The 25,341-nt window shown below is 38.7% G+C and overlaps 1 protein-coding gene across 1 annotated transcript; it reads left to right on the top strand.

Annotated features, from left to right (window-relative positions):
* The first annotated feature begins 956 nt into the window (after positions 1 to 956).
* Positions 957 to 25,098, top strand: LOC131772639 (putative helicase MOV-10). Its single transcript, XM_066165157.1, has 22 exons — positions 957 to 2,280; positions 4,555 to 5,085; positions 5,570 to 5,674; positions 6,504 to 6,608; positions 7,683 to 7,736; positions 15,100 to 15,565; positions 16,125 to 16,363; positions 16,968 to 17,211; positions 17,878 to 17,982; positions 18,050 to 18,212; positions 18,622 to 18,767; positions 19,078 to 19,257; positions 20,175 to 20,319; positions 20,853 to 21,014; positions 21,202 to 21,314; positions 21,516 to 21,721; positions 22,042 to 22,225; positions 22,499 to 22,730; positions 23,085 to 23,267; positions 23,740 to 23,828; positions 23,985 to 24,100; positions 24,562 to 25,098. Exons 1-22 carry the CDS (start codon positions 1,044 to 1,046, stop codon positions 24,630 to 24,632), a joined length of 5,076 nt encoding a protein of 1,691 aa, XP_066021254.1. The 5' UTR covers positions 957 to 1,043; the 3' UTR covers positions 24,633 to 25,098.
* The last annotated feature ends 243 nt before the right edge of the window (positions 25,099 to 25,341 follow it).

The raw sequence follows: 25,341 nt of genomic DNA, 5'->3' as shown, positions 1-25,341 counted from the left end.
AAAAAATAGAAGGCTACTGAACGCAATGGAAGAAATAACTATTAACGAAATGATTCGTTCCTGTTCAATAATTTGAAAGGCGACCTTGGATCTTCGGAGAATAAGACGATAGGTAGATCTGGAAACTTCAATGAGGTTTTATTACGGAGAAGACAGACCGATCTGTCACATTAGTTGAAAACAAGTAGCGAACATTACAACTGTTCAAAGGGTAGGAAGCTTTCACCTAGGTACGTCATGTATGGGAAATAATTATCTACTCAACACATGTTATGTCTTATACTTTACATACATACAGTAATATGAGAGTGTACTTGAGCAGTAGTGAAAAGAAGGCTTGAAAAAAATGCAGGTCATGGGTACAAATTCCGTACAGGCCTGAATTTTTTTCAGGCCTTCTTTTCACTACTGCTAAAGTAGTGTTCATAACTGCAAAGATCTCTCTCTCACGTCTTTATCCGCATTTCAAATATATGACTTTCATTCATTCATAGTCGTTTACATACAGTAGTGTCCATAATAGCGGAGCTCGCAGAGCGTAGCCCCATAATTATACAAAATAGTAGTAACCCATCAAGCCGAAAAAATTTGGTTGTACGACCATACGACCGTACGAGGTGCTACTTTTAACATGCGTGGTCAACTGTACCGCGGGCACGCCAACGCCACGGCTTTGTCCAGTAGTCCAGTGGTCAGTGCACTGGGCTTCGAGTCGAACGACCCGGGTTCTAGTCCTGGCCCGGGCAAGGCGTTGTGCCCTTGAGACGTGCGGGGAAAAAAATGCGAGCTCCGCTTTTAGGCTTGGCTAAATCTATATATTAGTTCTCCATACATGACAGACTTACAAGCTTTGTTTTGAGCCTTCAGCTCTTGAACCGCTGAACAGATAGCCATTTGGATCTGTAGGCGCAACTTCCGTGTTTATACAAAAGGTATGAATGAGATGAAGTCAGACTTGAAAGCCCTTTGGAATTTCTACCGACTGCGGTTTTCAGGGGATTGAGATTTATCCATTGATAAAGGGAAGCGTAGCATTAATAACCATGGCGTCTTCCAAAGCTTCTATTGCTGTTAGTAGCCTACAGGAGCAGAAAGAGCAGGTTATTGATGTCGTGTTTCTCTGTGACGAATGGAAATCTTCGAAAGGTGGATTATCAACTTTCAATCGAGAATTTGCAATTAACTTGGCAGAAACGACAACTAATAGCATGAAAATCCACTGCTACGTCTCGAAAAGCGATGATCAGGAAAAAGAAGATGCCAGGCAATACAGCGTAAATTTAATCACAGCTCGAAGTATTCCTGGTTCAATTGACTCCCTCGAGTGCTTGAAATTTCCACCCCCAGAGCTCCCAAATCCTCATCTGGTGATAGGCCATGGAAGAAAGTTCGGCAGATGTGCTTATTTCCTAGTACAGGCTACAAAGTGTCAATGGATACAATTTGTCCACGTTTATTGTGAGGACCTTGGGAAATATAAGAAACCAACTATGGCTGACAAAGATTTAATAGAAGAAAATGAGAAGAAGCACAAGATGGAAATTGAGTTGTGTAAAGCAGCGGATGCAGTTGTCGCTGTTGGCTCACGTCTACAACAGAAGTACAGTGGAAATCTGCCAACTGTCCAAGTGGAGATTGTTACCCCTGGAATCTTCGAAAAGTTTTCTTGTGAATCACAGTTTGCTTTACACAGATTAGTAAAGAACTTTCGTGTGTTCTTGTTTGGCCGAGCTACCTTTGAGGATCTTTCCCTTAAAGGATACGATATTGTTGCAAATGCCATAGGTTCTCTCGGTAAGAACTTTACACTGACATTTGTTGGCTCACCTCCTGGTGAACATACAAAAGTTGAGGAGTGGTTTCTTGGCAACACGTGCATCAACCGCAACCAGCTAACCATCCGTGGTTATTGCAGTGATCCAGAGGAACTCAAGATGATGTTCTATCAGTCAGACTTGGTCGCTCTCCCTTCCCGTACCGAGGGCTTTGGGCTGGTTGCCCTCGAAGCCATTTCTGCTGGCGTTCCTATTCTTGTTTCTGGTGAATCTGGCATAGCTGAGGCTTTAGAAAAAGTAGAAGGTGGAAACACTGTCATTGTTCAATCAGATGAAGACGTAGGTGAATGGGCACAAAGGATTACAGAGACGTCTGCAGAAAGTGCAGAAGAGAGAGAAGCCAATGCTAAGAGGCTGCGAGAGAACTACAGGAAGGTTTACTCTTGGAGAACAGAATGTGCAAGATTCAGAAGAATGATTGAAAATGTAATGAAAACAGCTAATGGTGAGCTCATTGCATTTACATCTGTTTTTACTCAGATTTGCTGGTATTTTATGTTATGTTGTAAGTTAAATCCAAGGTATATTTTGGCCACATAAGAAAGAGGGTCCAACATAGGTTTGCTAAGATACAGTATGAGTCACCCTAACTCAAATAGACATTGGCAAGTCTTTACATGCTTTAGAAACAGGCTTAATTAATGCTCCTGTGCAAATTGGGGTTGACAGGCCTAAATGACTCTATAGTGTCTAATTTTCTCTGTATTTAAGTCACAAGTGTTTACACAACTCCATAGTATATCCAGTTTTCTCACCTTCCTTATAGTTTTGCTCTCATGAGTATGTTTGAGTGAACGTCCCTTTCTGCATGATGTTACCGCTGGTTTTTGGAAGATTTCCCTATTGTAAGTAATGGTGGTTGCTGTACTAAATGCACTTGCTCATAAGGATTTCCATAAGGCTTGGATCTGTTGAATAGTCTTGTGGTATTACAAAGAGCAAGATTTGATTGTTTGTTTTTCCCTGTTAGAAGGCCCATTTTCATCATTCAAATTTCACTTCTGAGAGTGTCAATAACATTTTTTCAGGTACTCAGGTTTCTTTGGTTTTCAACTGTCCAATGTTCACTTCAAATTTTTCTTTTGAAGAATACGTCATGGGGAGTCATAACACCTAGCCTTTAGTGAAGTCTTTCACCCTGTAGGTAACACATTGTGTAGAGTGTGTATTAGAATGTTTCTGTTGGTTTGGAGTGGGTTCCTACATTGAAACTAACTCCCTGTTGAATTTTCCACTCTTAGAGATAGTGGTGTCTAAGAAAGTAGCTTCTGAAAAGATGTTTCAGCAGTAAATTTGATTGTTAGGTGGTGTTTATTTCCTCGTTCAATGAACTGGTGGCAAGATATCTGTTGGTATACAAGAGAGAGATCTTGTAGTTGATATAGCATTTCAAACAAGTGCCTTTACCTAGGATTAGCTTCTGGATTTTAGTCATGAAGATATTTGCAAAAGTCACTGCCATTTTGGTGCCCATGCTTTGGTTCTGTGCTTTTCCAAGTAATTTTGTTCCATGAATTGGGATGAGCTTTCCTGCAAAACCAGTCAATTGAAAGTGCTTTCTCTAGTAAGCACTATGGAATGGGGGAAGGGGAGTGGGGGTATATTTGTGTATTACCCTTTAACATCCATTGAAATGAGTATCACTTCTTTTGGAAACTTTGTCTTTTCTGCGACGTTGATGAAATCTGTTGTACCTTTGAGATAAAGCCTCTGTTTTTGTGCAATCAGCTGAAGAATTTTATCTAACCTGATAACTTTTCTGTTCCCTTCTTTTCTAACCAAACAGGAAGGGGAACTAAGAAATGACACTATGTTTATAACAATGACCATGCAAGCAAGCCAGTGCAAGTGCATGTTACAATTTTCCTTTATAAAAATGGGAATTAAAAGTCACAAAATTTCTTTGCTTAAAAAAAACCCGTTGGGGAGCAAAGTTTTTAAAACCTGATTGAATCTTAAAATAGCCATTTAAACTGCAATTTACAATATTGATGCCCAATAGTTTGCAGGCAGATCAATGTAATTCATTTATAAAGAATTGGAAACTTCCACGTGTAATGGCATAAATGGTGGTTTTATGACTAGCTGTGCACACATACGGCTTAATAACAGTAGTTTTCTAATCAATGCTAGTCTAAGAAGTATGTGAAACTGTTAATAGATCAATAGTGACAACATGCATTAAGTAAACACAGTCTTCAGTAGTAAAAACACGAGGAAGTTGAAATTTAATTTTTTTGTATTTAAAATTTGATGGGCTGGACTTGATGGTTTTTTCACATTGGTTTGTATAATTATAATCTTTGTTTGAGAATTATAATACTAATAATAATTTATCTTGGAAGAAGAAAGACAGAAACAAAAGTAGCTATAAACATCATTTTGATCAAAATTTATTTTTAACCATATGACATATACCCTGTAAGTGTGAGAATTATATCACACTTATTAGATATTTTCATGTTTTAAATTGTTTTCATATTGAGATCACTGAGAATTTTGATAATCATTTGCAATGAGCTAACCTAGCAAAATTAACTGAAACAAACAATATTTGGTAATAATTTTCATAGCAGCAAAATGTTGTTTGTTTCCATTCATTGCAGCTCTGTATGTTTGACATTGTTGTACCTAAATCATATTTTACTCAAATAGCTGGGAGGTGATTAAAGAAACATAAACTGGGATTAAATTTGACTGTTTTGTTACAATTCAACAGATGAGGATTTGAACATTAAGGTTGAGGCAGAAGAGTGTAAACCTAAAGAAACCAATATGCCGACTACAACCATACCAACAGAGTCAGGAGGATGCCAGGGGGTTCAATACCAGAGGGTATCTGCCATGTTGCCTACAGAGGGAAGTCTGTCTCAATTGGAAACAGAAGATCCTCAAGCACTCAAAGATAGAGTATTGTGCTCAATTGCTATGAATTACCTTAAGACCACACCACCACAGTCAATAGAAGAGCATAATATGTTTAAGGAATACTTGAGAGAAATTAGGGTCATTTTTACAAGTGCCTCTTTAGGAAGTTTGGTGATATCAGTGAAGTGTGAATCTCTCCAAATCTTGGAGAAATTGTGGACAGATTATTCATCTGGTCATCTTGGTAAAATGGTTCAAAATTGTTTTGTGACTGAAAAGATCTTGAAGGAATTTAAGCTGACTGAGCTAAAGCTGAAAACAACAATGGACGTAGAAGAGTACAAAGCAAGGAAAGTTTACTTTGAGAGAGTTGCACTTAGAGGTTAGTCAACAGAAAGTTACATAAGACAACTTATCTTTTCAAAAAATATTTAATAGGTTTTTTGGACACAATCCATCACTCTTTCACAGTGGAGTACCAAAGGGTTTTAAGGTAAATGCAAAGTTTCTGATCAGGACAGAACTTGTTGTATGATTGAACAAGCTTGTGTTGGCTATTTAAGTCCTCACAGTGCTAGAAGTGATTTGTTAACAAGATATTGGTCTACCTTAGTATAAAGTTTCACTATTAGTTTGTTGAATTCTCTTTATTTGTTTATTTTTTTTTTAATAAACCTGGCACCAGCAACCTGTCATCATTGTTTATAAAGTGCTTGTTTTCCTTGGGTTTTGTTTAATTTTATTTGTAATTATTCATCAACTTAATATGGAAAATGGGTGAGCAAATAGTTTTGGTCAGCCATAATTGTGGTGGAGTTTTAAGTGAATGGCAAGCACAAATTTGTTTTCTGTTATTTTTTGTTAAGATGCTTTGCGCTCTCAGTCATACTTCAAAAGTTCTGAAGGTTGTGAACCACATTTGGAAAAATGGAAAGAGAAGATAGAGGTTGCAAAGTCAGAGAAAATGAAAGGTAACTGCAAGACTTAAATGAAAATTTGTTATTGAGAAATTTAACAAACTAAAATTTTGGCATGGGTTTTACAGAAACCCTACACAGTCAATTTTTGACTGCCAAGATCTGATTGTTAAATCTCCCATCTAGCTGTTACACATTTCCTTGTGAATTAGTTACAAGAATTTGGCATTAGATCAAGATTACAACTTTGAGTATTGTACTCTCATTACCTGTTTGCTGGATAAAGTGTCCAGTTTTTGTATTAAATTATAAATAAATCATGTTCAAGATCTGTCTGTACTTTTTGTACATATAGTAGAACTCCCATTGAACTGAATTTGTTCCACTTTTCAAAGCTGTTGAATGTTTTGGGAAGTGTTTAACATGATTGGTGAGACAGAACAGTTTTGACAGAATTTGAATAACTTGGCAACTTCAAAGAATGATTAAGAATTTAGCAAAGGACACATGCTGTAGCTGCTTGAGACAAACTGAATTATGCTAGCATTTCAGGTAGATATAAAGTATTGGTTAGCTTTAAAAATCTTTGTTAAATGCTTTTGGCAAATGTTAACAGTTTATGCAAATGATTTTAAAATGTGCTTTAATTCTAGCATAATATTGGTACCTACATATTTCTATTAACTTATTCAAATTTGTTTATTTTTGGCTTTATAATATTCATATTTTCAATCATAAGGACTTGTAATTATCCAGACTCTCTATTATGGGGACTTTTAGGCCAGTCCTTGTGAGTCTGGATTTTCAAGGTTGGACTGTATATTGAAATGCAGTTTTAAGTGAATGGCAAGCACAAATTTGTTTTCTGTTATTTTTTCCCAAGATGCTTTGCGCTTTCAGTCATACTTCAAAAGTTCTGAAGGTCGTGAACCACATTTGGAAAAATGGAAAGAGAAGATAGAGGTTGCAAAGTCAGAGAAAATGAAAGGTAACTGCAAGACTTAAATGAAAATTTGTTATTGAGAAATTTAACAAATTAAAATTTTGGCATGGGTTTTACAGAAACCCCACACGGTCAATTTTTGACTGCCAAGATCTGATTGTTAAATCTCCCATCTAGCTGTTACACATTTCCTTGTGAATTGGTTACAAGAATTTGGCATTAGATCAAGATTACAACTTCTTCCTGTGAAATTCGAGTATTGTATTCTCGTTACTTGTTTGCTGGATAAAGTGGATAACGGATATTTTAGGACGAAGTTACATTTTTCATTCACTTCTGGAAGTTAAAGGTTAATATAAAGAGTTTGTCTTGAACAATGGTGATTTGTGATGAGTCCTCTAAAAACAGTCATCCCTTGCTGTGTTGTCCACGGTCATGAAAAATAACTGGCAGAACGAGGTAAAACTTGGAAACCATGGGGATGGAAAAGTCACAAACACTTTGCTCAGTTTATATTGATTAATGAAAAGAAAGTAAAGAAAGAATTTTATCAATTTCAGCTTTTGCACTTAATACACTAACTATTTTTGAAAGGAAACTATTCCCTCTTTCGTTTTGCTTTATTTTGTTTTTGAGGTATTTTTCATTTTAAGAAATATCTCTATTGTCAGTGCAGAGAGTGGTATGCCGCTTACACCAATCAGATAGCCGCATTAGGGTATGCATCTCGCACAAATCAGATCACAGCATAGGGGTACGAGTGCACAAATCAGAGCGTCAGGGTATTATCCCTCATGTCATGGGTTTCGAAAAATTTTGCAATGGAATCAACCCAACTTTTACGAACACTAAGAATGTCGTTGACAAAGACCTGTAAGGTCATTTGCTCATTTAAATGGTTCATATCTTTTATATTTTTCCAGCCAAACGGAACAAAAGGCTTGTCTAAGGAGAATTTTGATTAAGTCCGGATATAATGCGCGCTGTCATTGGTTGAAAGAGCGTGTCTTATCAGAGTGCAAAACACGGAGCTGAGCCAGAGCCGTCCCGCCATCTGTCAATGTGCACTGTGTCCGACCATTCCCCTAACTTCTCTCAACCTTTTTTCTCTAATTGTAGGTGAATTTTTGGAACAAGGGAGCCGGCTTCAAGCAGCAGAAAAACCAAAAAAAGGTAATTAAACTCAAACACAGTCAACACTCGTATAGTATGTATAGTTCTCGTTCAAAAACAAAACGGAACAAAACAGAAAAGGTTGAAAAAATATAACCAAACTGGCATAATTTTTAAAATTTATCCAAATCACGATTGCGTCAGAGCAGATCATGCTGTGGTCTATCGCGGTTAGCTCATTATGATGATCTCTGGTCATCGCAGTGAAGGAAGCCTTAGAAATTGAATCGTCCTCCCTTCGAGTGAACAACTTAAAACTTGCTCTGATATCCTGTTCAAAGCATTGAATGTAAGGCCACATCGGTCACAGAAGCCAAGTTTTTCGGCGTTGTCACCTCGAGCGATCTTCATGTTCCTGAGAATTCGGCTGTCATTCATTCGTAAAACACACGTCTTGAGACTTTTGTTTTCTTATTGATAGGTAACAAAACATGCGTGTTTTTATGAGCAACAATTCGACCGGGTTTCTTTTAACATTTCGCTTTTGGACTCTGAATCAAGACTAAAAAAACTAAAAGCAAAAGTATTGACTTCGACTTCCCGAACTATTACAGACTGTGAACTTTGATGGTTCGTAAACCTTGATGGTTTGATATTTTGACAGCTTTAGTCTTATTCAGCCGATCAGATGTTTTTGAACAATTCTTACAAGGATTTTGATTGGCTTATCTTAGCGCGTTTTATGAGAGTATAAAACATGCTGTCGTGCGAGTGGAATTTGACTGTGCTCTTTTCTGTTATAAAACACGAAATCCCTATTTATATGGTCCCGGGTACCCGAAACAACCCTTCCCCCGAGACAACTTTACGGAGCGTTTATATGAAATCTAACATCTACTGACCCTCGTTCAGCCAGGTTACATATTTGACAAAATGGCGGAGGACAGGAAAAAAATAGCTGTAAATATCCTGGTCATGGCGTGCGCACGCATTTTCTGTTCGAGTTGTCTCGTCTCGGGTCGGCGAGACGAGGTGTTTACATGAGGAAAAGTTGTCTCGCTGCCTGGCGGGACAGTTCATAATTTCATGTAAACGGTCGGCTGAATTTTGTCAAGAAATAAGTGAAAAGTTAGCTCGCCCATGGTAACTAGGGGGGAGGGTTGTCTCGGGTACCTGAGACCGTGTAAATGGGGCCTAAGGAAGCGACTAGATCAACAAAAAGTGGGAAGAAGCACTCGACTACGTCTCGCGTTTCCCCCTAATTAACCAAAAGAGCATCAAGTTGTTTTGGTGTGATAGAATGCAGTCGCCAGGTCTGAAAATTTCACCCTTTGTTAGTACTTTTTCTTTATGTACTCTTGAAAGGTTTTTTAAAAGATTCGGCTGGAGACTGATCGTAAACATGCAAGAGTTATTTTTTGGGTGGTTGGATTAATTGAATCATTTTAAGTGATGTCTACAATTTTACGAAAGGAAAGAGTATTAATGCGAAAAAGAACGAAAATGTCGAATTAACTCACACACAGGTATTTTGTGCTCGATTGTGTGTGTTGTGCAAATAACTGTAACTAAAAATAAACTGTATCGGTGCCATGGATACCTGTTAGTACAAAATGCAGACTGCAGATTGCAGAATGCAGAGTACAGACCGGATACAAAATGTAGACTGCAGACTGCAGAGAGGGTACAAAATGCAGACTGAGAATTTGAGGTGTTTTTTCGTCTGGTATGTGATAACATGTCATCTTACAACTTACCGAGCGTCACACAATCGCTTTTCCACGATCAGCTCTCACGATTATTTGCACTATTGTGGAATATTACTGGCCCGTTTCTTGATCAAAATCGTTCTTAATATAATTTCAAGCCTTCGTAAAGTCTCCTCACTTTGAGCGCAAGTTGGTTGGTGTGATTTCTGTACAGATTTTACCAACTTAATAAAAGTAGATGTAGATGTAAATGAGATGTCACAATTGATTATTTAACACGCGCAATATTCGAGAAACAATTGACAGCTTTGCACGTAACCCGTATTATCATCTTTTTAAGCTGTACGGGTTTATTTTGTTGACAAAAATGCGGACCGAGACCAAAACTGTTCCCTCGACTTGATATATTTTCAACTTGAGTAGATCACGTCATATTAATTCATTGCCGTAAATCATTCATTCCAGATAACAGAATGAAAATAAACATGGCCAAACATAAACGACTCCACAAGATCACTTTCCCCAGGCATCGAAAACATTTGCATTCGTCCAGTGTCCTCAAAATTACGCTCGAAACAGCCAAACATTTCCCTCAACAGCCAATAATGACATAAAATCCACCTTGCAACTCACTTGAAACTGTTCAAACTTCTAACATCGAAAGACCTGATCCAAGTGTAACACACCACTATGTTTACCAAGGAGAAAACTCAGCCATCTTTCGTAGAAAAATCGTTGTATGTAATAAAAACACATCTTAACATTGCGTATCATTCAAACACGATGTCTTACGAGGCGACAAAGCTTCCTAGGAGCCACACATAATCGTCCATAGTTACTTTTAATCAGACATTCATCTAGAGATAGCACCGAGGAAACCAATCAAGAAAAATATAATCGGCATACTCAGCAAATCATGAATCTTGCAACACAGCTTTCCGTTAAAGAACTACGCAAATCAAAATGTTCGGTGCAATTCATCAACACCTCAAGCAATATTTGATTCAAAATTTTCCCCTCACCCTCGTCGTGAAGGAACAATAACCATGATCGTGCCACAGTGCACAGAACTCCAACTCCATTTTCTCTCAAACAACTATCCGCCATTTTCACAGCATGAGTAACACGTTTACTATAGATAATCTGATATCTTTCATCTGTCCAGTATTCTCTCACAATTTCTTAGACGTGGGGGCAGAAAACTGTACATTTATTTCACATTCGTGTCAATAGCATTATATGGCCAAGAAAATTGCAAATTTCTGTGGACATTTGGGCTCAAAACAATATTTTTTAATTGATTGGAGCCTTAAGCTTCGAAGCCCTGTGCATCTAATGGTAGCAACCAAACTTCGTAAAAGAAGCGTTCACTAAGGAGGCTCGAAAGGGTTTTTATGTCTGGAGAAGATTAGATCCAAATCATTGTGTCCCATGCACGATCATCCCGCTAAATTGAGTGGCGCGACCTATAAACAACAAAGACGGCCGCAAACGGATAGAACATCGCCAGGCTTATTGTTTTCAAAAGCTGCATGTGGACCATAAACTCCGGCAAACATTACTGCTAAGAAGAGCTTCGCTCAGTTCAGCTCATTGAAGGTGATACTGCTAATTCGCGAGTCATCACTTCGAATGAGAATGCATGATAATCGCCTACCAGAATTTGTCTTGAGGCAAAAGCTTCTGAACTTGAGGTTTCTTACAGTAAAAAAGTTAAAGTTGCAGTTAAAGATATTTGGTCAGGGCAAGAAGACATATTGTATAGTAAAGAAAGGGGTGAAAAGAAACAAAGGTTGAATCCATCACTCCTAAAACAAATCAAAACCTCACTTGGCCCGGAGCGTGAGTTTTGATTGCTCGGAGGATAACGAACTTGAGGAGCTGCAGAAGTCTATTCAGGAGGATCGGGGGATTGCTGGTGATGAGAAAGACCAAGCTATAAGAGAAAGAGCAAGAGAAAGGATAATAGAATATCGAGAGCGGATTGATGCTCTTGAGAATGAGAGAGAAGAACTTGAAGAAGGCACTTCATTAAAAGAGAGTGAGAAATATTTCCAAGAAATATGGTTTCACAGTCTCAGCTGTTGTGCTCGCAGTCGGAACAACGATTGTGAACGCATTGACAAGAACCCTGAAATCTGTTGCCAAAGGAGTTGGAAATGGTTTTAAGACTCATGGAAGTAAGATCGCGGGAATTCTTTCAGGTCTCATCGGCTCAATAGTCGGCTTCATTTTCAAGACTGCTGGATCAGTGATCAGCTTCCTCTGTCAAAGTGCATGGCTTCTAATCGTGGGAGCCGTCATATTCATGGTTGAGCGCTTTCAAAAGAACAAGCGATGAATCAACTTTAATCAGCTTTAATTATGTCATAATTTGACTCGCTGTCGCTCGTGCTTCGTGTTTCATCTAACCTTGGTTGGTTGATTGGTTGATTTTTGATGAGCCCCCATTCATGTCCCTTACTCCGACTATATTCATCTCCAAATTCACCGATTTGTTGACTCCCAGCTTCATGTCGAAACTTGCGTTCTTCAGGCTGTTATTATATCCAACCGTACGCTGAGTTTTGAGAAGAAGATTGGAGGGCATAAGCCAAGTGCCTGGTGCACCTCAGAACGCTCTTCGAAATGTCAGGCTTTCTGATTGCATCCTCAACTTATACAAGGAACTCGCGTTGAGTTTCCATAGCGCTTCCTGATGAACTCAAATTGATGATCTAACATTGACTCGTGCGCTCGTGAAAAGACGAAAAAACATCTATCTTTATTTCTTTACCGAGCTCAAAATTTACCATCTCTCTTATTTCAAACTTGCATTTTATCACGTATTCCACACACACGGGGTAAAGTCCAGGTAGGCAGCAACCAAATACAAACCTGCAGATTCTCATAGTTTAATGGTTGTATTCATCCTCGCATTCAATACACGTCAAGTATTCCATACCTTTTTCTCAGTTTCTCAGACTTCGTCGTTTATGTAGTGACGACTATGTTTTTTTCCGAAAAATCAGAGGCAATGTGTCATTTTTAACTCGTGAATTGCGCGCATGCGCAAGAGCGAGTTGTAGATATGATGTGGAGAATGGCACTCGCTCGCTCGCTCGCTCGATTGGTCGATTCCTGTAAACTTTTTTTCGATTTTAGGCTTTTGAGTGCATTTGATAGTTTTTGGTGAGTAATAAAAAAACGAAACGGCGACCTTTGTTGCTGAGAATAGTGGTGGGGTGAAAAAGAAGCCAATGATAATCTTAAAAGAGTTTATTTTTCTCGTTTTAGTGTCAAGAAGCGGCGCCAGCGACTGGCAAGCGTGCCAGGATTCACACTGAAATAAGAAAATAACCTTCGTTTTTCATAAAATTGGAAGTTACAGTACTTGAACTTGAAAACAATTCGAAGATTCATTAAAAATATCACTTTCTCCGAAACGCTCGGAGTTTAGAGGTGTTCAAAAGCTTTTTCTGTTATGGCGTGATTTTAGGGACAAAATCGATAATTACATTTCGTATCATGTGTTTTTTCTGTGTGAAGCAACAAAAGGTGCCGGCGACTGACGAAATTACAGGTTAACACGAAAATCAAATCACACCTAAACAAATAATTTTGGCTACCGATTTTCAGCGAATTTTTAAAGAACAATTTTCTTTTAAGTTTCAAGACGATTTGAAGATTCAAAATAAATCCTACGTACTGAAATGCTAAAGTTATACACCACAAAATTGATAAATAGGCCTGAAATGAAGTTCTATTTTGTTCTTGATTATACGTTGCCTAGCACGTGCCCAAAATCTACCCAGGCGGAAATCCAAAATGACGGTGGCAGTCCGGGCTAAGTTATATCGCTCAAACTCGTTCCCGTTTGTCTCATTTGATTGGGAATCATTAATGTTTTCATTAAGACAGTATTGCCTTGATTTTTCAATGTTTACAATGATAGACAGTAAATTTCACTTTCCACCCGCATTTACTTTCAACCTTTTCTTTTGAACCAGAAACAAAAATGACATATGTTTAAAACACATGACATTATCCACCCTTGTCAAATGTAATTGCATGATTATATCAATTGTAATGCCTTTTTTATACTTTGTTTCTTTGCTACATTAGCGAACACTGAACTACTGCTCGTACTCTAAATATGACAATCAATCGCAAAATTCCCTAAACTAAATAACATTAAACATAATCCAAAAAATCATGTCAATTCTGTCAATTCACGAGTTTGCTCACACAGCACTTTGATTTCGATAAACGTGGCTATGCTGTCTCTGTCGTTTAAGCGGGCCACCACCGCGCCCAACAAATTGATCGACAGTCAGCACTACAAACGGCTGAGAAGGAAAACACTGACCGCATGCCATTCACTCTCAGATTTTCACTCTTATATTTTACCCTCACAACCACACAGTTAAATCTATTATTCTCAAAAACTTTAAATCACTTCAAAACAATTCAGGTACTATCTTTTCGCAACCTCCACTAATTCCATTCAAACGTGACAAAAACCTAGGAAACTTTTTGGTCAGAAATTCAATGCAAACCAATGACCAACCTGGAACTTTCAAGTGCGCTCGCTCACGATGCAAAACTTGTCCTTTCATTCATAACGTCGGAACCTAAGGCGAAACATGAAGACGACTTGGTGACCGATTCCGAGAACACCGTCGCGACGTAGAAGGAAATGACAAGGACGCATCCGAACCAGTCTCTGTACACTTTAATCTCCCTAATCATTCTAAGCAGCATGTGGCAGTATGCGGCCTTTCCCGACATCCAGGCAGTTCGGAAAGCCGCAAAGCTCTAGAACAAAATTTAATCTTTCACCTACGAAAGGAGTGACAGAAAAGCTATTGAATTTTTCAGCCGATCGCACATATCTCAAAGATACAACAAACTTCACGAACTTCACAGAAAAAAAAAGCTTCCGAAAGAAGTGATACTCGTTTCAATGCATGTTCCGAGCTTATGCACAAATATACCACAAGTTGAGGGCATAAACATAGTATGCACAGCAACGAGAATTGTTACAGAGATGCCCCCCCCCCCCAAGCCTTCGCTAGAGAAAGTACATATTCATTCCAATTCAAAGAACAAAAGTATTTGCGAACGCATGGAACAGCCATGGTCACCAAAAAGGCAGTAACGTTTGTAAACATCTTCATGGTTAAAATCGATACGCAAATCTTCGATTAAAAATGTTAACAAACTGCTAGTTTGGAAACGCTATATCGACGACATAATCTCTCGCTTGCTTACCAACAGATATGTTTCTGCTCGAGAAATTCGTCCACTACCGAGTACTGTGTTCATTGAAGATCGGAGGTCGAGAAAGATTTTGAAATTTCTCGTAATGTGATTATGGTTTACAACGAAACCTTTAACCTGCTGGTTATGTCAAGCCGCTTTAAAATTCTTAGTGAGCAGTTTAATTTGAGATTATCCATCGCAGCCTTCACTGATTCGAGGATTTGAAAGACGAGTGTAGATGTTTCAGGAGCTACTAACAGCAGCCTTTGTTTAGTAAGTCTAATAAAATAAAGCATTCTGAGTTCAATAATTGGTCTTTAAGTGAAAGTTCGTTAAAAAACGAAAGTAAACCGAGCATTAAGGATTTTTGGAATTTTTGCACAGTACCCGTTTATGATGTCACAAGCCCTAAACCTCTTAGACCTTATAAGCTTTTTCGTTTAAAAACGGCTTGATCATTCCCTTTGCAGACCTTCCCAGTATGTTTCGTAGTCGCCGCCCGAGGTCGAGCAGAAGTCTTGAGCAGGAGAAAATTATTGCCCAAACGTTTGTTAAGTTTCTGGAGGACAACAATCGTAAGGAAGACATGTTTGTAGACGAATTGAGGCAGATATACCAAGGAGAATTTCGCCGTCTGTACAACACGCTGGGTATGTCATTCTCCAAAACTTTGAACACGCTCACGTACCATATAAATGCTTGTCAGCAAATTCAAGATCGTGTTATCTTTGGTGGCGGAGAAGCCGCAGCTCTTACACTCCTCACTGATGATCCTGATGATGATCTTTGTTACCGCTCGCCCTCGAGCTTGAGCCCTTTCTATTGTGATGTATGTAAAAGAGATCTTAGAGATGATAGAGCTTACGGCAAACACATCGAAGGGGTGAAACATCGCCAACAGTATATCCTCATAACGATTCGAAAATCACTGGAAAAGTAAGTGTTTTCCTTTGGAAGGTAATTCAAAGGTATTATATTATTCTGCTTTTTGCTAATATCTATTTCGTTCCTAAAGAGAGTCAGGAAAAACTAGTTACAATACTTACAAGATTACAGAAATAATGATTTAATTTACTTCATTGTTTCCATTTAGCTGCATGATTAAATAATGGTTGCTTTCTTGGTAATATTGAAGTTTCGTTTTAGTTTCTAGAATGCTCACATGTAAATTAGGGACAATTTGGACGTGTTCAGAGATGATCTTAAATTGTTTCTTCCCCAACTGTTCTTAGTACGGGAAGTAAGTTTCCCCCCTACTGCTCTCCCGTCATGACTAACCCCCTTCTCTCTCGTTAGTTAAGTATTTCCATAGATTTATGTGACAAACATCACTGAAATAAACCAGATTCAGGATGAAAATTGATGATATATGTTTCTTGTATGGTTGTCAAAAATAAGGGGTGATATTTGTCAAGTAAGGGAAAAAGCAGACCTGAAAAAACTTTGAGACAATCCCTAGGTAACAAGTCATTTTTTTCTGTTTTTGTTCATCCAGGCCAGAGCTCGTCTTCGACAAAAATGGGATAAGAGTTACTTCAGATCCCGCTGCAGATGAACATGGTGTGATCGAATTGAAAGTGGAGAGTGGAAAATACGGACAAATTGTGTTAATCATAGAGAACCTCAGTAAGGGGGACATCACTCTGAAGGATATAACCCTACTATGGAGTGTCAACTTTTTTGATTACTCGGAAATATCCAATATTGGGTTTTTTGAGGGTCAGCTCCACCCAGGTAATTTTCGACCTGCTCTCCAGAACACTTACGAAATTTCCATTGCTAAGTTTCATCCAATTTTCTTTAATTGTGACATTGATATTAGAGGAGTAGACTTATGATAGAGAAGGAAGATATATTTGCAGTAGAAGAGGGAATTTTCCTCATGATTAATACATATATTTTCCAGTAAATCCTATCTAATACGGCATTCACAAAATGGTTGAGATGATGTGCTATAAAGAACATTTGTCTCCGATGGTTTAGGACTGTCCTGGAATCGCTGCCAAAATGCACATCAAAGACACCGATCTCGACGCCTACAGACTAACTGTTCTATTTCAGTGTAGCTCGTTTTTAAGAGCGTGAACTTGATAACAAGATTCCACGTAAAGCGCTTCTAGTTTCTTTTTTTCTTGTAGGTCTAACTGAACATTCGGCGCGAGCAAAAAATATTACATGTATTGTGTTTAGATTGCGCATATAGTCAACTGCTTTGGACTCAGTCGAACGAGGGCAGTCCATCATCTCGTGAAAATTGCTTTACTACTGAGTTTAAATTGCTTCGTAATGTTATGCATATCTCTACGGTGACGTAAGGAAATTGATTTTTATTTAACAGGTTGTCAGAGGAGGTTCAGGATTGGCTGCAAACGTCGCCGGGAGTTTGGTTATTCGTATGCTCCCGGTGTGCTTACATTTCAGACCGAAGACGGGGTGGAGTTTCACATCCTTAGGTTTTTTTCTGTGCGCATCGTGAGTGACTTGTACGATGACTTGAAGCAGACTTCAGAGTATAAACCTCCCCAACGGGCAACAGAAATTCCTAGGGATGTTAAAACATTTGAAGGGATACCCCTTCCACGGTACAGTATGGCATTTTCTGCGTTGTTGATTTTTCAATTATCGGTTTTTGAGATTGTTCTTTTTCATCATCCGTCTGCGTTGGTCCACGGAATACCTGAAGAAGTATCACTGAAATACTTTAATTCATTGAAAACGCTAGTATGAGTTCGAAAAAAAAATCTTTTAAGGCATAAATACCACTTGCCATAAACCAACCAACCTACAAGGCTGAATACTAAGACGAAGGACATGCACCTTCAGTGTACAGTTTCAGTTTCTAGAGACATTTGCTAAATGCATCTCCAAACAAAAGAGATTCGGCAACTGGTTATGCAACTAATCATGCTCTAAAATGTGTGGTTCTTGGCATTCAAAATTTCCTCCGAGGAAGTCTTGTATTAACAAGAGTGACTCTTGTTAATAGAGTGCTTATTATTATAATTATTATTTTTTTTTTATGAAAAATACGTTCAAAACTTTTCTGAGACTTTCCTCAAATCTATAAACGTAAGTAACACGTACTCATAAACCAAGATATGGATTCCAATCGTATATGATAATTTTTATTTACTGACTTTCAGGCAGAAAACGAATTAAATCAGAGGTAATAACTCATGTGCTCAGTTATGTAATTCAAATATTCAACGTCACTGATATTTTTTATTTTGATCTTCCTTGCCTTTTAGGTTACAGAGGAATGGCTTAATTATGGAGAAGCTAGACGTTCACGAAATCCCTTTAACTGTAAAAGCCCAGGTCATTAAAAGCAATCAAATCCGAGAAGGACTTTGGTAAGGAAACTTTGTGCTTTAAAATGAGGTGTATAATCTGCAGCTCACCTGCTTGTCTTGTTTTCAGTGAGCGACTGAAAAAGAATTTGAGCTTTGACAACTACAAAGAGAAGTTCTCTCTGCTTCTTCACGTGGAAGAACTACAAATGCAGAAGGATATTAGAAACTATGATATGAAAGGAGTTGAATTTCAACAGGAAAGAGGAGACAGACGCTTTCTGATCTTAGAGGTTGGTAGATGTTCTTGAGTCAATCAAGAACACATGTTATATTAAAAGCCTCTTTTGTTTCCAGATATAACACCGATGCCGAGAAAAGCAATTTTTCGTCGTTTATTTTCCATTTATGTCTGAAAGATTATTTTCTTTTGGCCACACTGCTTGATTTCGAAAACCTCCAGGGTCTGGTGTTCAATTTTCTTCTAGGATACGGGGAATTTAGCACTCGTCCTTCTATAATACCATGATGAATTTTCTATAATTTTTTTATTGGACCAGTGAGGTTTCATTTTCCTCTAGAGAAAAAGAAACGTGCATGGAACGCATAGGAAGAGTTTTATTGACTAAAAGGATTTCAGTTTCGTGGTTAATTTTTTCTTTTGTTTAAGTTTTATTTGTTGTTTTTGTGTGTGAATTTTAGGTACCTGGTCTTGCAGAAAATCGCCCGTCCGTGTTACGCGGTGACAAGATCTATGCCTACGAGCCAGGTGTATTACAGCGACGATACGAAGGAATCGTGCACAAAGTCCAAATGCTGGATGTGAAACTTGGCTTTGACATGAACGAGTACGTAGTGCATTTGTCAAAATATAATATAAGAAGGTGTCGTTGTTCTCAGAGTCTTGCATGAGTTTCTTTTTCTGGCGTAGAAAGCGAACCATGAGAATTGTTACTTCATGATAGCCGGTTTATTCTATGTAGAACAATGAGACTCGGTAAACTACAACGACTCACTGGGAAAGGACTGACGACTGAATGTAGTGCGAAGGTTTCTGTGAAAGCAAAGCACGTCATAAGAAAATTGCTGTTTATAGGAAGTCACCTCCAAGGGGTTAGGAGTGTGTTGTGATCTCGTATCTCATAATTTTCTTCTCAGTATGCCTTATGTTAAGGGTAAGAAGTTCGACATCCAGTACACTTTCCATCGACTTGCAGTACAGATGGAACATCGCGCGTGTGAGCGGATTGCATCTGTGAACAGGCAAGACATGCGACACGTTCTCTTCCCATCAGAAGACTGTCTCGATCAGAAAGGAGAAATTAACAAGGAAGTCAGGTAAGTTGTAAATAAAAAAAACCGTGATAATTCACGGTATTGCCATGTTTTGCACTTAAGAGATGCCTTCCATGCATTGCCTGCTCTCATCCTGTGCGATTACAAAATCAGAATTACTGCGATGATGTATAAGTATTGAAACAACTAATGTACGAGTCATAATATTTTGGCTTGTGGATGATTAGTGATATAGACTGATCGTCACAAATGAACTGCAAATATAGAAACTGCAGAAAATCAAAGTCTGGAAGAAATTATAGGGATTCGATAACGCTTCAGACTCATTCCAGTTCTAGATACCGACTGGGCAAAATACTACTATTAGAGTTTTAAAGCTGGGACTTGCCAGATCTTATAGTTATTTAGCTCTCTAGGTAATGAATACTACCAAGAGAGCATCTTTTTCTTTCAGTGCAGTCTTACCAATTGTCGGCGTAGAGATGCAAAACTTCTTATTGTCCGCATAACTACATATAATATATAGATTTAGGCAAGCCTAAAAGCGGAGCTCGCATTTTTTTTCCCGCACGTCTCTTCAACAAAACTAAAGCCCCTACTATGGATAAAATGCGTGATACTATTAATGGATTTTCATTCGCAACTTCTCCATGTCCGTGTAGAGGACTGATTATGAGATAGTGCCCGTGGTACAGTTGGCTGCGCATGCTAAAAGTAGCACCTTGTACGGTCGGTCGTACGGTCGTACATTCAAATTTTTTCGGCTTGATGAGTTACTACTATTTTGTATAATCATGGGGCTACGCTCTGCGAGCTCCGCTATAAAGCTTGATCGTTAACATTTACCGCATTGGTGTTATTCTTTTTTAGTAAACCACATGCAAAGTAGATTTTCAGAATTTGAGATCACTTTTAATCGGCTCATACACAAAATATTTTAATTTATTTCTTGTTTTCAGTTTCTTTTACGATCGTAATCTAAACAGCGAACAGAAGCAGGCGGTCCAGAAGATTGTGTCTGGATCTTCACGCCCTGCTCCATATCTCGTGTTTGGACCCCCCGGAACTGGAAAGACGGTTACTTTGGTCGAGGCGATTAAACTGGTGAGGAGGATTTATTGGGGAGCTTTCCCATTTCTAGCCTATTTGATGAAAATGGCTCTGGTTCTGGATGGAAAGATTAAGTCTATTCCTAGCGTGCGAGTTGCGCGTTGTCGCCTGTAACCAATGTAAAGTGTCACCGGAAATTGGCCGTTTTTATGCTAGAGACGTTAAAGTTGTCTAAGACGTTAATGTCGTCTCGAGACGACTTTAACGTCTTAGACAACTATAACGTCTCTAGCATAAAAACGGCCATTTAGGGCTGTAAATACGGCAATTTTCAGCAAAAACGCTTGCGAATTTTGCAAGTAGATCTCACAGGAGCATGAATCCTGACTAGCTATGTGCTTGTAGGTAAACGCTGGTTCGGCTGGTTGGTTTTCAACGCTGAATCGTTCAATTTAGGGTCTACTGGGTTGTCCCAACAAATGGAAAGCGGCCAAGGTTATTTTTTTTTTAGCATTTTGGCAGTTTTATTGATGGACTGAAAAATGCAACCTGTAATTCGCTGTCTATCTTCTTTTCGCTACCTAAAGGTGCACGCTTTGATTGGCTCAAGCTACATTCTGGCGTGTTCGCCAGAAAACAGCGCTGCTGACTTATTAGCTGAGAGCCTGTTGCCTCATGTAGATAAAGGCAATTTGTTCCGGATTTATGCTGCGTCAAGGCCGTGGGACTTTGTGCCTCAAAAGCTCAAGGTGAACACTCTAATTCTTTCCACTCATTTTTATACAATAGCATTATTTGGACAGATAGTTCCAGCATTCAACTGCCCTAAATATTTATACCCTAGATTTTACAAAAAATGTTACGCAAAGTCTACATCTGAACTAATCATAGTCGGAGAGATATATCTAGCTTCTTAACCTTATATTCACTTTTCAGGACGCACGAGTGGTAAATTTTGACCCTGTGTTACGTGAAGTGTATTTCCCTTCTAAAGAAGAGTTGATGAGCGACTATCGCATAATTGTCACAACTCTGGTCACGGCAGGAAGGTAGGTGGTAACACTGTGTCTGTAATTGAAAATATCATCAAAAATGCCATCATCAAAACTGGTGATGGTGCTATGTAAGTATCTGAGTACATTTTCTCCCTTGCAAACAAGAACGTCAAGGAATGAAGAAAAACAAACTCGTTTTATCGTTCTACAAGACGTTTGACTGCCAAAACTTTTATTTTTGCATCATTTTCTCAGGTTGGTGTCAGCATTGTTCCCAAGAGATCACTTCACGCACATTTTCATAGACGAGGCGGGTCATGCAACAGAACCTGAGTGTATCATCCCTGTGGCGGACCTCCTGGATCCCAATAATCCCAGGGGCGGTCAGCTGGTGCTTGCGGGAGACCCTAAGCAGTTGGGCCCGATCCTCAGATCCCCAATTTCACAGAAATATGGACTGGGTGAGTATGTCACAGATAACATCTGCAACAGCAGTCACTGTACACACTGTACACATATTTCCCCGTTTCTCTGTTCCCTCCCGGCCCTTTATGATCATCAGTTCCAGTACGTCTATCAGTAGACAACAGGAACATTTAAAATTCAGGCTAAAGTTGACATTTCAGACAAAAGCTGAACGTCAGACTTTCTGCTCTTTGAAATTCGCGATTTATTTAAAACAGTTATTTCCAAAGAGATAATCAAAGAGTTTTGCTACTTACCCGCTTACAAGGTGGGAAAACTTCCTTTTAAATGAGCTGCTTTTGTCTCATATTCACAGAAACTTCTCTTTTGGAACGGCTGATGACGTCATGTCCTGCCTACGATCGTGGACCCAGAGGGAGTTATAATCCAAATCTGTTGACAAAACTTGTGAACAATTACCGTTCACACAAAGCCATTATCGAGATTCCCAAGCAGCTGTTTTATGATAACGAGCTGAATGAATGCGCTGGAGATTTCAGGTAAAAAAAAAATCGCATATTTTCTACAAAGCTACAGCAAATGAGAAAACAGCTACACTTAAAGACACTAGCTACATGAAAATGTAATATAGGAAATAACTTATTAGCGAGCAGCCCGTAACACCGGCGGTGATACCCGTTGGAGAGTTATCTTAAGGCCCAAAAGCATGCTAATCTACGCATGACTCGCGCTTTGTTTCACACCACTTTCCTACGTCAACCAAACCGGAATGTAAAACATTGCACTGCTAATATTCACCTGTTTTTTCCAAGAAATGTGATGATAGGCTGGGAAGAGCTTCCGAATAAGAACTTCCCGATTATTTTCCATCCGGTGTTTGGTAAGGACGAGAGAGAAGGCAGCAGCCCTTCTTTCTTTAATGTGGCTGAGGTGGAAACTATTGAGCGATACCTGACGAAACTGTTAGACGACAATGTGAGGAGCAGAGGACTAAAGCACTTGAGACCTGAGATGATTGGGGTGATATCTCCTTATAGAAGACAAGTAAGTACAAGAATGGAACTTATCTTGCATTGTTCCCGGTGTTAGACGATTCGATAGCGTACATTCTTTGATGTTTTTTTGCTTTTTTTTGTTTGTTTGTTTTTTTCTACAATTAAATCTTGTCAAAAAGCATTCCAATTCAGTTAATTCCCCAAAAGAATTAAATGTCTCCTCGTTCTTCCATGTACATTGTAAGGTAAACGCCTTGGCACGCATCATGCTCAATATTTTAGCGATCAGAGTTCATCTGTTAAATTGAAGGCTCCCCCACCCTGGTCTGTCCCAGCAGATCTCATCACTAGTTGTTTACCTTTCAGTCCTTATCGCTAATCAGAATTCTCTTTTCATGGCAAGGTGCAAAAGATCCAGAAAATGATTGAAAGAAGACGCTTTGGTGGCGAAATCAAAGTTGGCAGCGTGGAAGAGTTTCAGGGGCAAGAAAGAAGAGTAATCATCTTGTCAACAGTCAGGAGCACCAAGACAGAATATCTGGAGATGAACAAGGACTTCCGCCTCGGATTCCTCAACAATCCCAAGGTATGGTATCCAGTTAATCTTTGCGTTTGACTAAACCCGTCATATGCAGGGGCAGGTTTTTCTGTGTGTTTTTTTTTATCGTAATTCCTACTATTGTTATTTTTACTATTATTATCGGTTAATTCAAGGAATAAAGATTCAATTGTGGTTGGGGGAAAGTTGGTAATTTGAAAGTGGTAGAATTAATGACTAGCTACATTTTTGAAAAGGTTCAAAACTCCTTCGAAGGGTAAGAAATGTCTGGTTTAATCACATTTACGTTTATCATACCTCTCCTGTAGCCATCGAATCCCGAGATTTATAATTTTGGTATTTTCCTTAACTTATGGCAAAAGGCTCGTGTCATGCCCAAAGAAGCTCAGGTATGAATGAAAAAGTAGTTCGTAGATTTATAGGGAGACTCCGGTATCGCACATCCCTTTAGGTGATCTAACGCACTTTTATCGAGTAACACTTCACTCGTTTCCTCCAGAGATTCAACGTGGCCATAACTCGTGCCCAGGCTCTCTTGATTCTCATAGGGAATCCGGACATGCTCTACTTGGACGAGAACTGGAGAACGTGAGTGGAACAGATTACATTCATAACAACTGTTAGAAAATAAAGAATGTGCCAGATACAACTTGGGTAACTTATAACCTTTTCTATTTTAAACTGTATAGGTTTTGTGCTCTCTACTACTGGAGCAAAGTCTTATTTCAACTCATTTTTTTCTAGTTTTGTAAATTATTGTCGAGAAAACAAAGCTATTGTTGACGTGGAAAGGAAAGAAAAGGTGGAAGACATTGCAGACACTTTAAAAAGACTCAAACTCTTGTCCTCAGCCGCTTCAGGTGAACAGCAGAACTGATTTACTCTCGCTGTAAAAAAGAATCAGATAAACTGATATGCCAATCATCGTGTTTTCAATGGTCATTTCTTTTTTAATTGGTTAAACTCTATTTTGATGTATATCTACCACTAGCCTCCTCCACTTTTGTGAACAGTTGTAAAATATTCGAGTAAAGGTGTCACTCGTTTTTTTTTTTTTTTGTTTCTTTTTTTGGCAAGAGGGCGAAAAAAGAGAAATAGATGAAAAATCTGAGTTCTCTAAGAAAAAAAAACCCAGAACTCAGAATTGGCAGACGAACGCTCTACCACTGAGTTACAAAAAACTAACCAACGAACAAGGCCATTACTAGGTACATAAATTTAACAAGCATGCACAATGATGATAAGGTGTTGTTATTTGTTTTACCCATGTTGTACGTTTGACCTCTCATACTAATTACCGTTACACATAATTCTTCTTCAGAATACGACGAAGACTCGGAAATTAGCCAGCGTCAGCTTCAAGAGCACCCAGAGTGGACTAGGCGCGAGTAATATCTCTGTTCCAGTCTACAGCTGCGCTAGAATCTTCTCTTTTTTTTTTTTTTTTTACCTTTTTTTATCCCTGTATTTTACTTTGTGTTTAATCGAGGAGAGACAGTTGTTGCTGAGTTTGACCAGGTGTACTTAGCATTTGCTCCCACCGATGGTCAAACACATGGATATATGAACACGTAGCTTTTTGGTAATTTTTAATTAAAAGGCAATTGAGATAGAAGCCATAAAGGTTAGAAAAGCGATGCGTGAGTGATTTTTATCATGCATTTTCTTTTTTCATCAACTCTTCCTTTTATCAACCCTTTTTCTCTCTTGCAAGAGCAAGATTGCTAGAGCCATTCCCTTCTAACAGTTCAACGGCGCGTACCTAAAATGTACTAATCTCAACTTCCTTCTGTCAAGAACTGAGATCTTAAAGACCCGTCTTGGCAATAAAGGTTTGCCCTTTCCTTGGCTACTTCAAGCCTTTTATCCTCATGACTTGCTAAGAATTGTTTTGGAACTCGAGCTTTTGTAGACCGTACAACAGTTAAGACAATAAACTAACTTACTACGTACTGGTGAGGTTTCATGTTACAGAGAAACATTACAATCGTGGGAACAATTTAAGCGCTAAAACAAATAGTGAAAAAAGGCGGTGCATTCGTTGTCTGTCAAATAAATACAACCACAGAAAAGCTATCGTAGTAACTAAGCACTGCATAAG

This window comes from Pocillopora verrucosa, chromosome 4, assembly GCF_036669915.1.
Source record: "Pocillopora verrucosa isolate sample1 chromosome 4, ASM3666991v2, whole genome shotgun sequence".
In the NCBI taxonomy this organism is placed as follows: Eukaryota; Metazoa; Cnidaria; class Anthozoa; order Scleractinia; family Pocilloporidae; genus Pocillopora; species Pocillopora verrucosa.
This window is presented reverse-complemented; position numbering and strand designations above follow the sequence as displayed.